The 15,322-nt window shown below is 59.0% G+C and overlaps 1 protein-coding gene across 1 annotated transcript; it reads left to right on the top strand.

Annotated features, from left to right (window-relative positions):
- The first annotated feature begins 8,338 nt into the window (after positions 1-8,338).
- LOC115598327 (inhibitory synaptic factor 2A-like) lies at positions 8,339-13,786 on the top strand. The gene is made up of 3 exons (XM_030450687.1): positions 8,339-9,918; positions 12,097-12,171; positions 13,440-13,786. The coding sequence occupies exons 1-3, from the start codon at positions 8,474-8,476 to the stop codon at positions 13,630-13,632; spliced, it is 1,713 nt and encodes a 570-aa protein (XP_030306547.1). The 5' UTR covers positions 8,339-8,473; the 3' UTR covers positions 13,633-13,786.
- Positions 13,787-15,322: the final 1,536 nt, after the last annotated feature.

The following is a 15,322-nucleotide window of genomic DNA, read 5'->3' as shown; positions in this document are numbered from 1 at the left end:
GGAGCGCCTAGGCAACCAGCGCCGTGAGCCTGGGCGGTGCGGGGACCCGGGCACGGGACCCGCCGGTGCGTGGAGCCCAAAATCCGCACCCCGTGGTGGTGCCGGGGCCGGACGGGCACCGGCGGGGTGCTGGGGGTCAGCGGGGCCGGGGCAGTGACCCCGGCTGGGCTGGGGGGGGTAACCATGGGTGTCCAGGCGGCCGTGCCCCTTCCCTCTTCTCCCCCGCCGCCGCTGCGCGGTTCCCGGCCCCAGGGTAGCTCCGATCCCACCACAGCTGCCGGGGGTCGCAGCCCCTCCCCCACCGGGTCCTCTCCTCTCCTTCCCTGCTGCGGGGCAAGCGCTGCCCGGGTAAGTGCGTGAGGCATAGGGCTGGTGGCACCCAGATGGTCGGTGACACCCCATACTGAGCATCCTGTGCCAGGCACCCTACGCCGGGCACCCGCGCCAAGGTGGGCAGCGGCGCCCTGTGCCGGGCGAGCCTTTGGGGGCTCGCGGTGAGCTGGGGAGCACAACCGTGCTGGGGGCAATGCTGTGCCGAGGGCTGCTGCGTTAGAGGGGTAGAAGATCTAAGGGCTGGGCCCCCGTGCTGCTGCCCCGCTCCCCTGCCCCTGCCCGCTGTGCAGCCCCGAGTGGGAGCTGTGGGAAGGATGCTGGACTCAGCTGCCCAGCCCTCTGCTCTGCTCTCCCTGCTCAGGAGATGTGTCCATCAGCCAGGGCTGCGTTTTTCAGACACGCACACGCGTGATCCCAGGGATGTCACTTTCTGTACCGCACGCCGCGGTGACGCCGGTCGAGGGCACGGCTGCTGGTGCTGGAGGGATGCAGCCCACCTTGCTCCCAGCAACTCCCAGCGCCGAGCTCTGCCTTCGAGGCCTTTGTGTCAGCTGGAGCAGAGCTGGGCACAGCCCGAGTTGCTCCCGCTGAGATAGGAAGGTGAAGCTTTGGCTCCAGTCCCTCTCCTCCCTGGGGAAGTGCAGGCAAAACCCCGCTATAGCTGCAGCTCCTCGCAGAGGAGTCTGGAGAAGAGATCTCTGTGGAGCTGTTGTCCACTTAGGAGCAGGAAGTGGATACATGTGAGTAACCGCCGGGACCAGGGCTCTTCCGGCATGTCCCCACATGAGGGTGGCTGCCAGCACAGGGCATCTCCCCGGGGACATGGGAGTGAGTCTCTTGGGACAGCTGTGGTGGCAGCGGATACTGTGAACTCACAGCTGTGCTGCCTGAGGAGGGGGCCGGGAAGAGACCCTCGGGCAGAGCTGGGCTTCACCTGATACCCACTGTCTTTCCCAGTGTGTCTCCTCTCTCTGGGAAGTGTTCAGTCTTTCCCGTGTGCTCAGAGGGGTGGATTTAAACACAGAAGCTCCTGTAGACTGAGGCTATCTTCTTTATGAATTATAATTATTATAATTATTTAATAGTACAGTAGCATCCAGGGGCCACAAATGATTAGTGGCTCTATTCCCATCCGTAGGAGCAACACTGTTCCAGGTCTAACTGGTGCTTTTGGACAGGGTCTCTCTTGTGTGTTGCTCTGTATTATCCTGGCAGTTTGGTGGGTGAGGAAACAGAGGCACATGGCAAAGACAGACACTTGCTAATTCCTAAATTCCCCTGGTAGATAGTGTTGTCTAAAGTGCATGAAGATAAAGGGGGGGCTGACTGCTAGATTGAAAATCCACTTAGAGGCAGGAATTTGTATTCTGAAAAGGCATTCTCGCTCTCTGTGCTGGGAGGCTGCGGCTGCAGAGCCCTCCTGTGCTGGCTGCCAGCACTGTGGGGGTGACAGGGCTGCCGGGGGGGGGGGGGGAAAGGGGCGGCCTACTGCCCATGCCTGGGGCTCAGCTTCCCCTCCCCAGGAGTCTTGCAGGGTTGACTAGGGTGCTTTAGTTGCCTCTGAACTGCTGCATGGTGAAGGCTTTCCAGCTTTTTCCAGAAATGTGCTTTGTGGACAGCTTGTGGCTTTCTAACAGGATTCCTGGCATGTGAAGGAGCACATGGAATCCCTGTCTGCCAGGGCTCCCCGGCCCAGCCGGCTGCTCCCCTCCCCATCACCGTTTGACTCCAGATGAGTGCCTGGGCACCATCCTCCACGAGGTGAGGCGTCCCTCCCCGGGAGAGCATGGAGCCACGGGAAGTCTTGTGGCAAGCTCATGTGCGCAAAAGTCTTTGGGCTGTGTCCCACTTCCCTTCTCACATCACCTCTGTGGGAAGCCTGTGTCACAGCTGCCAGGCCACCTGGGTTCTCCTGCTCTCTGAGCTGGGTCTCTGTTTTCTCACAGCTGTCCACAGTGTCTCTAGGACTTGGAGGAACAGGGTATTGCCCAGGCCAAGTTTGCTGTGAGGGACCAGGGCGTTCTCCTTCCCCAGTGGTCTCTTCTGTAAACCTGGGAAAGGTGCTGCAGCCAGGGACACATGCCTGCTCCAGGAGGAGGAGGGAAGCCTCGAATGTGAAACAAATTGCTCCTGACCTCATCCTGCTCCATACAGGCTCTCAGCCCCAGGTGGGTCACCCGATGCCTTCCTATCTCTGAAATTAGGTGGTATCAGTGCTCCTCTGTCTAGCAAAGGGGTAGGAAAGCAAGCAGGGAGCAGTGAGAACAGAGACATGACTGGCATGACAGCTGTTTTAGCATCCACAGGAGATGAAGGAGTAATTTGGTTTCTGCAGGCTCCTGAAGGCTATGTGCAAAGGCTTTATACTTTGCTGTGTCTCCTGACCATGGAAAGTCTCCATCTCACAGTACCAGCATATCTGCACTTGAAAGAGAGAGGAGCAATGCAAGTGAGAGTCAGTGACCTCTGTGTGCTGGGAAAAGGATGCTGCTGTCCTAATTGATGGGATCCCATCCACAGGGTATTAGCTGTGATGAGGGCAGCCAGCAGCCCAGGCAGCCTGGAGAGGTGCCTTGGGGTGCCCTGGGGTGATGACACTGTAGGAGGTAGGAGTTGGGAGCTCCCTGGTCTGGCCAAGCAATGGAAACCTTCTCTCAGGCCCTGTGGCTGGGAGAGTGACTAATTTTCCTGCAGAGCACTTCAGTCAGTGACCTAAATAGAGAGGAGTGCAGATCCCCTGCTTGTGTGAGCTGCAGCTTGCACCAGGCCTTGGCCAACATGGGGAAGGACCTGTGTGTCAGCGATGCTCCCCAGAGGCCCCAGGTCTTGCTCGCTGCAGAGGGCCCAGGGCATGGCCCTGGCTGCAGGGCTCTGCCCGCCTGCTTGTTCCCAACTGTTGGAGCACAACGTGAGGCTTTGCCTGAGAGGCTCCTGGGAGAGAGGGGTTGCAGCACTGCAAGTGGGGAGGGAAGGAGGCTGCAAGGACTGTGGGACATGGTTTAGCACCGGACTCAGCAGAGTTGGATTAATGGTTGGACTCGATCTTAAAGGTCTTTTCCAACCAGAATGATTCTGTAACCATGTGGAGCTGGCTTGGGGGACAGTGCTGAGTCAAGCATGGCCGAAGAAGGGACCTGTGTCCTTGCAATGCACTGGGGCTGAAGGCTGAGAGAAGAGGTGTTGAAGCAGAAGAGCTCTATTGGCACAAGCAGTTGGACCCAAACTGGCCATGATTAAGTACCTGCAGGAAACTAAAAGGTCTGTGAGCCTCTGACCAGCCGGGCTCTGGAAGAGCCTCCAAGAGAACCACGAGAGTAGGGCATGAGCTGGCTTTGTGGTGGAGCTTCCTCAAGCGAGGAAACAGATTTTGGGGTTGTGAGCTGCCCAAGGAGATATTCTGAGTCCTCCATCCTCAGGTCCCACAGTTGCTCTGATCTGAGTACAAACGCATGGAGTCCTCTGGAAGCCAAAGTGGGATTAAGCTCTGCTGCTGAGCAATGTGTCCTGAAACTGGCTGCTGCCTGGCCCTCAGCCGAGACCAAATGCCTCATCCTTCAGTGCCACCCCTCTCAGCACCTCCTTCCTTTCCAGTGATCACGAAAAGCAAAGGTTTTGTCCCAGGAGAAGCTGTTGTACCCAGTGAGTGGAGCTGGGTAATTAGCTGTTCTCTTCTGCAGTTCCAGGAGAATATGACTTCCTCTCTCATAAATCTAATCTGGCTTCCTGCGTCCTGAGGAGAAGATTTATGTGTCTGCTCTGGTTTTCCCTCTGCCACAGACATTGCCAGGAGGATGAGGTGGAGGATGGGTGGAGAAAGGACCAAAACTGGCCAGGGCATGGTCAGGATTGTTGATGTCTGTGTAGAGCAGCTGGACCTTTTGCTGTTCAGTGTTTGCAGCTGGGTCTGCCCAGCCTCATCAGTCCTGGGGTTGGCCTCTCCCATGGGACACTGGTGACCTTGAGTCAGGAGGAAGAGCTGAGCTCAGCCTTGCTGCCCCATGCAGGAGGAGGAGACAGATGGAGGCTTTCCCCTCTGTTCTGCTGGACTTTTGGTGGACACAGGTACGTTTCTGGATGGGACAGTGTGAAGAAGGGCTCTGTTCCTCTGAGGTCAACCCTGCAGCCCATGAAAGACAAGTCTCAAGATATAAACATAGAAGACTTTGTGCCTCAAAAAATTCACCATCTGTCAGTACTAGACGAAGAAGAATGACTCAGTGGTGGACTGGTAGCTCTCTGAGGGGAGGCTCACAAGCCCTTTAAAGACTGCAGATTGGAGCTGACGGGCACCAGCACAGCTTGGGATAGTGGTGCAAGACCAAGTTTTGTATCCCACCATCCAAAGTTGTGTGGTGTGTTCATGGATCTAAAGGGCTTCAGGCTGGAGATGGCAGCCAGGCTTGATTCATAGCCCCAGTGCTCCAGTTACCATTGTCCTGAGGAGTAATTGATGTTTGCAGGTAGCGAGGACAATCTGAGGAGTGGATGGGAGTTGTCACCTGAAGTTCAGTGGTGTCTGTGGCTGGGTCTTGGGAAGCGTTGCTGATGCTTCCTGGGCCATTCAGTGGAGGAGATGTTCCCAACGGTGCTGAGCATCCTGATGAACTGGAGGGCCCACTGCTGGAGCATTCCTGTAATCTGTTGCATTACAGTAGCATTGTCTGGTTTTAGCTATCAATCATCTGATGTGACCTGCTATCTCACCTTACTCATGCACTTGTAATTCCCATACAAACTAGAGGAGAAAAACACTAAGACCTTAAACTGCCAAGGCAGAGGTGCAAAACATTTCCAAGTTTCTCTAGTGCTGGCTGGCCTCAATTCTTAAGGAAGTCCCCTTTCTGGCTGCCCCAATCCCCATTTTTTTGCTGCTCGGATCAAGAAGACCCTGGGGCTCCCACAGCAGAGACCTATCCTGCACAGCCTCCATACTGTGCTCCTTAGGTGGCTCTGCATTTGTCTTTTTCCTTTGTTGCCCTTCTCTCAGCCTTGGTATAATCTGCACATTTTTCTCGGTGCTGAGTTTTGTCTTTGAAGTAAGTGACAGCCAGTGCCCGTGTGGGGCTTGGCTACACCTCTGCAGGACCACAGCTAATTGGCAATGATCACTGGACGATTATGTCTTGAGACATACCGGTTAGTCAGTTTTTAATCCATTTAATGTGTGCCACATTGCTTTAGTATTATTCTGCTTTCTCCATCAAAATGTCAAATGCCTCACAGATATCCAAGTCTGCTCCGTTGAGGCTTTTACCTTCATTGACCCAACTTGGAAGCTCATCAGAACAGACAGCAAATTGGTCGCTGAACCATGCTCTCTGTGGCCCCATGGTGACTGCCATGACTGGTACATGCTGCCAGCCTTCACCTGGTGTTAGTCATGCTCTCAGCTCATCTTAGCCACTGCCCCTGGCCAGGCTTGGGTTGGTGATTGAATTCCCTGGCCAGTGCCAGTCCCCCCATGCCCTCCTGGCGATCTGCTACTGTGGCTGGGTGCCTCTGCTTCCTGCATGGCCCCTTCCCAGTGGCCCTTTCTGTGCCTCCAAAGTGTCTCTGGAGCTGTGGTCCCAGATGGATCCATCAGCAGAGCAGTTCCTTGGGTTCAGCTACAGTACAGGAGGGGCATCAGCTATGTCACTGGGTTACACTGTCCTGAGGTACTGACTCAATGCAACCAACCCCCAAACAGCACTGAAGCTGACTGCCACAAAGTGTACATAGAGATGAGTGGGGGGGGGCTTTGGCCCAAACTTTCAGGGTTTGACATCCTCAGCACTGTTCCCAGGTGGGGTTTCGTGCATGTATAATTTATAGACCTTCTCCTTGTCCTTGTAGCTTGTCTCCCATCTTTCCAGAGGTGCGGCTGGGGTGGCAGAGGGTGTGTTGGTGGAGGGTGTGCTGATTGGCAGCACCGTGGTGGCTGTGTGGGCAGTGGCACGGACTCGTCTCCCTCTTCTGTGGCTCACCATGGTGCCCCACTTAGACCCTGCAGGGAGTGTTCCTGAGGGACCACCCTGTGCCCATTGTCACTCCTGTTAAATTCCAGCACATGCTGCCCACACACCACGGCCCCCTGGAGCGCTCAGGGGCTGCGAGGGTCCCCAGCGGTGCTCAGACCCTGCTCCAGCGCCAGACATTCCAGCTGAGCCCCCTTTGCCCCTCGGCACATTGCTGACTCTGAGGTGGGACGTGGGTGTTGGACGCTGAGCTCTGGGTGCCGTCCATGGTGGCAGTGTGAGCGGGGACGGGTGCCCCCGGTGCTGGCACGTCGGGGCGGGGGTGACCACGGCTGCAGCTGTGACCGGGACGGCTCCTCCGGTGCTCGCCCCCTGCCACGGTGGGCTCAAGGCCAGTTGTGCCGGCTCTGTCCCTCACCAGTTCTCTCCTCGCCTGTTGCTGCCCATACTAACGAGGTGCCCGTCCCTCTGCCTCCTCCCCAGCATCTCTCGGTGTCTGGGCACGGCTCCAGTCTCGGGAAGGGAAGCGCCGGGCGAGGCGTGGAGCAGTATCCCGAGGAGTGCGGTGCGGGGCCGGGGCGAGGGGGCTGCTCTGGGCTGGCGGGCACCGGGCTCTGGCACGCTCAGCGCTCGCCGGGGAAGTTGTGTCCTTCCCGGTGCCGGCTCTGGGCTGCGGTGCTGAGTCAGCCGCTTCCCTACAGCGGGACCAAGGCAAGACGTGGGGGGGAAGGACCCGGGGGTGCCCATTCTCAGCGAGGGCAGGAGCTGGCGGAGCAGGCAGGGCTGCTACCGCGGCGTGACAAAGAGGGTGCGGGGGTCTGCGATCTAGGGTGGGGGCCATCCTGCAGGATGCTCTGGTGGTGCGAAGGGGTGACTTTTGCCACGGGGGAGCCCTCGTCGCTCCACTCCTCGCTCATGCTGCAGGTTCCTCGGGTTGTCTGCGGACCCCAAATGGGACATGGAACCTCCAGGCAAAGAAGAGCTGGGGGTCGCATCTCCCTCTCTCCCACCCTGACCCTTCTGTTGCTTCCCGAAATGAGCTGTTAACCTTCTCGGCATCGTGGGGACATCCCGGGGGGTCTCCTGGTGTGTGCCCCGTGCCCCACGGCATCATGTGCCTGGGCAGTGCGATGGGCTGGGGCTGCAGTCGGTGAGCAGAGGCAGAACAAGGAGGGCAAGGAGGCTCAGTACGGGTTGGGGTACAGCCAGGACACGGCTGTGGAGGGAGCTTTGCCCAGCCTGCTTGGGAGGGGAAGCCTTGCATAGCAGTGCCATAATAACGATAAGGACAGAGGACAACGGCAGGGAAGGGGACGTGGCTGGGTGTGATCACCCCCCTATGCAGGATGAGTTCCTTGTGCTCTGGTCCAGCCAAGCCCCACTGGGCACGAGTTCCCTGTACCCAGCCTGCCCCATGCCGGATAGATCCCATGCCCACTCCAGCCGTGCCCCACACAGGATGGGTGCCCCACACCATATCCATTCCGACGTAGAGATGCTGCCCCACATCCGTACACTCCATGCAGGAGTCCCCCTTGCACAGCCCAACTCGGCTCCTGTGCTGCAGCCCCCCCGTGGCTGCCCTCCAGAACACGGGGCCCCAGCCCCAGTGAGGCAGTGCTATTTTTAACAGCTGCTTCTGCTTGATTTGAGCTGTGAACTTGTAACGTGTTTATGCTAAAGGGGTTTCTTTTTTTCCTCCTCCCTTTGTGCTGAAGAGGCAGCGCTGGAGATCAAAGCTTGTCTCTTCGCGTTTGGTGACGGCAGGGCTGGCAGGGAGCGTGCAGAGACCGGGTCAGCACGGGGGACGCTCCCATCCTCGGGAGGCTTTGGCGGCAGGGCCGGGGCTGACCCACCTCTCTCGGTCCTTACAGGTGCGGTACCCAGGAGCCATGGGCCGGGAGAGCCAGTAACCAGCACCCTGCAGCGGGCGGCACTGAGCTGGGGCGGCCGGCGGGGGCCATGGGCGGCCGGGTCCAGCGGGCATGCCCGGCAGCGGGCGGGGGGTTGTAGGGCCGGGCGGCGGGCGGCATGCCCAGCAGACCCCCGCCCGCCTCCCACCCAGTGTCCCCTCTCCGCAGTGCCACGGGATGAGGCCGCCCGCTGCCCCGGGCAGCTCCGGGGACAGCTCAGGGCTCTGGCTCCCCATGCTCGGCCCCCCTCACCCTGCCGGGCCCTGAGCCATGGTCAGCCGGGAGCCCCAGCCCGGCCTGGCCCCCGCCGGCGAGGGCGGCCAGGAGAAAGCCATGACGGTGCGCTCGGTGCTGCTCAACCGCGACTCGCCCAACACCGAGAGCCGCCTCAAGCGCCGGCGCAACCGCACGCACCAGGTCCGCTTCAAGGACCTGGTGGAGGGCAGCGGGGAGCCCGCAGCTGCCCTCGGCCCCAACACCCCCCGTGCCTCGCCGCCCCCCAGGGACCCCCCTGAGCCGGTGGCTCTCTGTGCCTCGCGGCGGAGCTGGCCCCAGACCCAGCCGGGCTCGCTGACGCTGCCCATGCCCAGGAAGGTCTGTATGAACACCGCCATCCAGACCTCCCCGAGCCTCCACAAACCCTTCCCGGCCTCACAGCCCCGCAGCAAAAGCGTCTGCGATGTGGCCGGGGATGCGGGGAACATCCGGTGCCCGGGGGGAGCCGTGCCCACCGGTTTCAGCCGCGCTGTGCCCCCGCGGGTACCCGGCAGCCTTCCCACGCGTGACGGTGCCGCAGCCCTCCCCCAGCACGCAGCGGTGTGCCATGTGCCACCGCCACCACCCAGGGATCCCTGTCCCCCTTATCCAGGTGCAGCCGGGTGCCCCACTCCCCGCTGCGCCCCCGAGCTCTGCCCACTGCCCCACGCCCGGCTCCGCGGGAACCCCGGGGGCAGCCGTGGAACCGGCTCCCGCCCAGCGTCCGTGCCCTGCGGCCAGCCCTGGCTGCCCACCGAGCCACGGGGGCTCGGCCAGAGCGACTCAGAGCAGTCCCTGCCCCGCGAGCACCCTCTGTCCCAACCCTCCCAGCACACTGACAGCCACGGCCTCCACCAGCCAGCTCAGGGCAGCCCCCCGCGGGACCCCCCACCACCCCAGCACCAGCTCTGCCACACGCCCTGGGGGGGGCCTTGCTGCACCTCAACAGCCCCCGTCCCGCTGTCCCCGGGCTGGCACTTCTCTGCCGCTGCTGTACCAGAGAAGACACCAGCTGTGCTCTGCCATCTGGACCCCCATGACATCGGCAGACGGATGCACACCACCGAGCCAGGGCACGGCTGGGCAGGACCAGAGGGGCCCGAGGATCTTCAGCCCCCAGCCCCACAGGACCCTGGCATGGGGACACAGCCAGCCAGGCAAGCACTGGAGGTCCCCCAGCACAGCCAGCCCGGCCTCACCGCTGGGCAGTCAGAGTCACTACGACACGTCCAGGACCTTCTACAGCTGGTGGTGGTGACCAAGGGACCATTGGGACCACCAACAGGGAATGAGGACACCCAGACATCTCAGGGAGAGGGTTGCCGGGGGCCTGGGGAGCGGGGGGACCTACAGTCCCAACTGCAGTCCCTGGAAGGGGTGCTGGAGACCAGCCAACAAACCATCCGTGTGCTGCTGGATGTCATCCAGGACCTGGAGAAGAAGGAGGCCCAGCGGGACGGGTGAGCAAACAGGGATAGAAGCGGGGATGGGGGGCTGATGTCCCTGAGGGGGCTGTGGATGGAGGATGGGGAACGTGGGGGGTGACATACCAGAGATTTGGGTGCCTCCTCTTCCTGGACACGTTTCCTCTGAGAAACTCAGTACAAAACCACATTCATTATGGAGCCAGAGGCTTTAGGCTGGAAGAGACCTTAAATCTCATCCAGTGCCACCCCTGCCATGGTCAGGGACGCCTCCCACCAGCCCAGGTTGCTCCAAGCCCCATCCAACCCTCAACACTGCCAGAGATGGGGCAGCCACAGCTTCTCTGGGCAGCCTGGGCCAGGGGCTCAGCACCCTCACACCAAAGAATTTCTCCCTCAGATCTCTCTATCTCCCCTCTTGCAGCTGGAAACCCTTGCCCCTTGTCCCATCATTACAAAGGCCCTTGACCAAAGTCCTTCTCCAGCTTTCCTGGAGCCCCTTCTGAGACAGGAAGGCTGCTATGAGGTTGCTTAATAAAGATAACAAAGCCCATGTTGGCTGCACTGCTTATGGTTGGCATTTCAGGTCCAGTTGTGCTGTCAGTGGGGACAGTGGGCGATAGGAAAGCTCGTTAGCTTGGCAGCTCATTAGTTTGGTGTCACAGGTGGGCAGGGGTCTAGCCTGCCAGGGTCACTGAAGTTGATGGCAATATTGGTATGTTTGATGTGGCAGACAGTAGGAGGTCTGTGCCTGCCAGGTGGGCAGTTCCCAGTGGTCCTGGCCCTGCTGCCTGCACGCATGTTTGTTTTATCTAAAACAAGTGACCACTAATTACCTTCCTCCTATCAGGGGTGTCAGAGGTGGGCTGGATCCCAGAGAGGTGACAGCAAAAGCTGTCTGGGAAGTGACCCCTTGCCTGGCTACTGCTTTTTGTTGTACTAATAGAGCCCTGGCTGTGCCGTGGCTATGCCAAGCCTCATCCCTGGGGGCTATGGTGAGGGCATGTGCAGAGTGGTGCCTGTTGAGAGCAGGTTTGCTCTCACAGTCAGAATTAGGTTTCTCTGCTTGGGCAGCTGATTTAGCTTCACTGCAGGCAGCTTAAATAAGATCTCAGCTCTGTATACTGATGCAGTCAAATGAGCAAACAAATGCCCAGAGACATGAGGAATGGGAGAAGAAATCACATAAAAAATGATCCTGGTGTCCTGATGCTGAGGAACAGCATGGCCTCGTTTGCCGCAGGTCAGCGTTCTGCAGGCTCATGGTGGCACCAGAGTAGTGCCACCAGCCCCAGTGCCACTCACTGTGGAATGTGTCCTCCAGGGTCCAGGAGTCTCCCACTGGTAACATCCCACACTGACCACCCTCAGGATTAGCTTTGTTCTGGTGGGGGGGTGCAGTTTATACAGCACACACAGAGTTATACATACCTTAAATATATATATATATATATATATGGTATCATGGTCTAATTTATGTGCTGAGTATAATCCCAATTGTAATATATAATTTGGTGCATTAAAAGACCTAGTTTTTGAGGGCTGAGAACAATCATGTTCAAGGTCAAGCATTAGGAGGCAGATTAAAAGAGGAAACTGTGATTGCTATGTGGGACGGGGGGGCTCACCTGCCCCCCAGAGCTACAGCCATCCCTACCAAGGAGGACCATGGGGGCTTGGGGGCAGAGTCCTCAAGGATCATCCAAAGCATTTCACAGGACCCTTCTCATGCAGCTCTGGGAGCACCAGAGTCAGGGCAGCACTGGGGAGCACCCACCTGTGGTGCTGGGGTCTATGGGCAAGCCCCCCAGCACAGCCCCAGCAGACCCCCAGTTAAGTGGTGACCTGGGTTGGCCATGGGCATGGGGTGCAGCTCCAGGATGGAGATGGAAGGAGATGTGAAGGCTTCAGTGTTTCTGCTGTGTCCAGTCTCTGATTTGCAACCACTAGGGAAATCTGCGGAGCTGAGAGGCACAGTTGGCCTGGCATCAAACGGCATCTCTGAGGGAGAGAGATGGGGAGATCCATGGAGGAGCTGGGACTCCAGGGAGGAGAGGAGCTGGGATCCCAGGGAAGGGAAGAGCTGGATCCCAGAGAAGAGAGGAGCTGAGTCCCATCTCCTGATTATTGGAACATGAACTCCAGATGCAGATGAGGGTTCTGGGAGGGCTGGGGAGGCAAAGCATGGCTCAGGGCCCTTGTGCTGTGTCACAGGCGACACTCGTACCGGACAGGACAAGACATCGCCAACTGCGGGACGTGCCGGGACTGTGCCTGCATCATCTACAGGTGAGGGACCACCTGCAGATGCTGGGACTGCTTTACTCCCTCAGTTTTGGGGAAAGGTGCCTTATGCCCCCACTGGTGCAGCAGTGACATGGCCAGGGCTGTGTCCCCATCAGCCCTTGGGGAGGGGGCAGTTGGTGTTTCTCCCACCACATCTGCACAGCAGCACTGCCTCCATCTCTTGTTCATGGCTGATTTACACCCCCACTCCTCTGCTGGAGCTCGGGGGGCACTTCAGCACTAATTGGGTCTGATGAGCCTGTCACCAGGCAGCTCTACGGTAGCAAAAGATGTCACATCTGGGGGAGGTGGCTCTCTGAAAGTGCTAGGCTCCCAATGGGGACTCCCTCTGGGCTCTGCTGCCATCCACATGATGGGAGAAGGCTCCAGCGGGATACAGGGATTGGGGGCAGCACTGAATGCATGGGGTGCCAGGAGCTGGGATGCCAGCCCTCAGGGACACCCACAGTGAGGAGCAGGCCTGCCCACCTGTTTCCCAGGACCCCCTGTCTGTGTACCTTGAAAGCCCGCTCTGCTTTGGGTCTGGGGAGCTGGGGTCCCTCCCTGGGCTGCGTAGGGGGCGTGCTACAGCTCACTCCTTTGGCTGGGAACAATCGGTGTCCTCACAGGGTGAAGTGATGGGAAGTGACAGGAGGTGATGGGAGGTGACAGGAGGTGACAGGAGGTGTTAGCATGCTGCGTGGGGCTCATGAGGTGAACCCCCTGTGTGGGCTGGCTGTGCCATGTGCGTGGTCCCAGGCATACACAGCAGCACCTCACTGATCTGATGGGACATGGCTGTCCCAGCCAGGAGGTGGCATGGCACGTGGCCAACCCATGCTGCGGGTGCTGCGGGTGCTGCAGCACCAGCAGGAAACCTGCAGATTGTGCTGGGGGGCACAGCTCCCCATTACCCACCCAAACCCAGGGCCCTGTGCAGCTTTGCTCACACAGCCACACTGCACTGCAGGGTCCTGCATGAGCCACTGCCCTTCCCTGGTGTCAGCTATCCACTCCAGCTGCAGGATGATGGCCAGCAAGGCCAGGCTGGTCCCCTGCCATGTGTGCTCCCCTATGTGGCAGCCTTGGGAGCACAGCAGGGCCCAGGTCTCTGGAGGTACATCCTGACGACATGTGAGGTGCTGAGCTCCCTGGGGACATGTCAGGGTCTGAACTCCCCAGGGTTCTCTGGGCAGGGCACAGGGGTGGCAGGTGGGGGGTGCTGCAGGCAATGGCCTCTAACACTGTCCCCTTTGTCCCCTTGCCCGCAGTGTGGAGCACGATTTCCGGCAGCAGGAGGGACGCTTCCAGCGGGTGCTGAGCCACATCGAGGGTGACATGGCTCCCAGCTCCCCCACGGCAGGGGCTGTCCCCCAGCCCCAGCAGGAGCTGTCGCCAGTGACAAAGCTGCCCGCCAAGCTGGATGCCAAGAAATCCAGGCGCAAATGCTTCTGGTTCCTGTGAGCCAGCAGTGCCCAGTGGGCCGGGTGCGCGGAGGCACCACCCCAGCACTGACCCCCTGCCCATATCTCCTTCCTCCTCTCCCTCCCTTTGATGGTAGGGTTTGGGTAGCACCAGCTTTTATATTTTTAACCATTCGGTTTGATCTATCAAAGCCCCTGTGTAAATAAGGCGAGGGGAACAATGGCTGTGTTTAATGAGAATTCAATAAATTCTACAGAGACACTATTTTTGTTACATCCTCTCCCACCTGTGCACTTCTGTTCTGAATGAGGAGGGGCTGCTGGGAGCTGTGGCACAGTGGGTAGGGAGCAGCAACACTCGTGTCTCAGCACCTCGGTGGGAGTAAGCCCAGCATCCAGGATGCTTCCAAACCAGGGCAGCCTCATCTCCAGAGAGCACAGAATATCAAATTATCCAATCATGGTGGAATTGCTTGGATTAGAAAAGTCCTTTAAGATCATTGAGCCTGTTATCCCAGCACTGCCAAGGCCACCACTGCCCCATGTCACCCAGCACCACATCTCCACAGTTTTGAAACCCCTCCAGGAATGGGGACTCCACCCCTGCCCTGGGCAGTCTGGGTCAGGCTCTGACAACCCTTTCTAGGGAATAATTGTTCCCAGTCTCCAATCTATCTTGGGGATTGTAGCAAGGATAAAGCTCCTGACCGGCTGCCAGCTTTATTGCTTTGGTACAGTTAGGGCTTCAGGGAGAAGATCAAAGAACAAGATGTCAAACTGCTGGCGTAGCCCAAGGAGGCTCATCCAAAGGGCTGAGCTGCCACTCTGCCTCCCAAACCTTCTCCAACATGGCACGGCACACCACACCACACCCTCCCACCTGCTCTTGGTATGTCACCCTGTGGAGGGTCACCAGGTCCAGCTGTTGGGTCCATGGTGGACACAGCCCCAACTTCCTGCACCTCCAGCCCCCCCACTGCCTGCTGCTCCAGCCCCCTCCAGCAGAGCTCCCTGCAGTGTCCTGCTGGGTCCTCACCAGCACCAAGGAGCAGCACCAGTGACCCCAGCACAGGCCCCCAGACTGGTCATGTGCTGCCTCCCACATCACCCAAAGGCAGCCATGGGACACGGTGCAGCCCCTACCCTGGCATAGCAGTGGTGGTGCTGGTGATGGGACTTACCTGTAGGGCATTCTCCCAGCCCAGGATGATCACCCTCCAGTTGACAGAGTGCAGCAGCTGCTCCAGGACCAGCTGGATGTGCTTCTTCACCTGCACCTGCAGGGCAAGAGGGGCCACGGGCATGCCTGAGCACCGGGCACTGCCTGGCACAGGGACAGGACAGGGGCACTGGTGACAGCACCGTCACCCCAGCCAACAGGGACCATCCCTGTGGCACAGAGCTGGCACACGGTTCCCAGCCCTGCAGACACCAGGGCCACATGCCATCAGCCCCATGGCACCGCCACAATTACTGCAGCTCACAAAAAATAACAGACGAGGATGCAAAGTGTTTGCAGTGGCGGGATGGCTGGGGACAGCTGGAGACAGATCTGTCCTCACTAACCAGAGCTGTCCTGTCCCCCAGAGCAGTCCATGCCACAGACAAAGGTAAGTTTCATCATGGAACAAGGGAATTGTCCTCACCCAGAAGCATCCCAACTGTCCTCTTCTTGGAGGCTGCTTTAGGTTTAAAATTTAAGGCCAAATCCAGATATTTCACCCACAATT

The sequence above is a fragment of the Calypte anna genome, chromosome 4B, assembly GCF_003957555.1.
Source record: "Calypte anna isolate BGI_N300 chromosome 4B, bCalAnn1_v1.p, whole genome shotgun sequence".
In the NCBI taxonomy this organism is placed as follows: Eukaryota; Metazoa; Chordata; class Aves; order Apodiformes; family Trochilidae; genus Calypte; species Calypte anna.
The sequence above is the reverse complement of the archived record's forward strand: the minus strand, read 5'-3'. Positions and strand labels throughout refer to the sequence as shown.

Coding starts and splice junctions, on each gene's coding strand:
- LOC115598327 (XM_030450687.1), top strand. CDS start 8,474: ATGGTCAGCCGGGAGCCCCAGCCCGGCCTGGCCCCCGCCGGCGAGGGC. Junction 9,919..12,096: donor AAGGAGGCCCAGCGGGACGG/GTGAGCAAACAG, acceptor GCTGTGTCACAG/GCGACACTCGTACCGGACAG. Junction 12,172..13,439: donor TGTGCCTGCATCATCTACAG/GTGAGGGACCAC, acceptor CCTTGCCCGCAG/TGTGGAGCACGATTTCCGGC.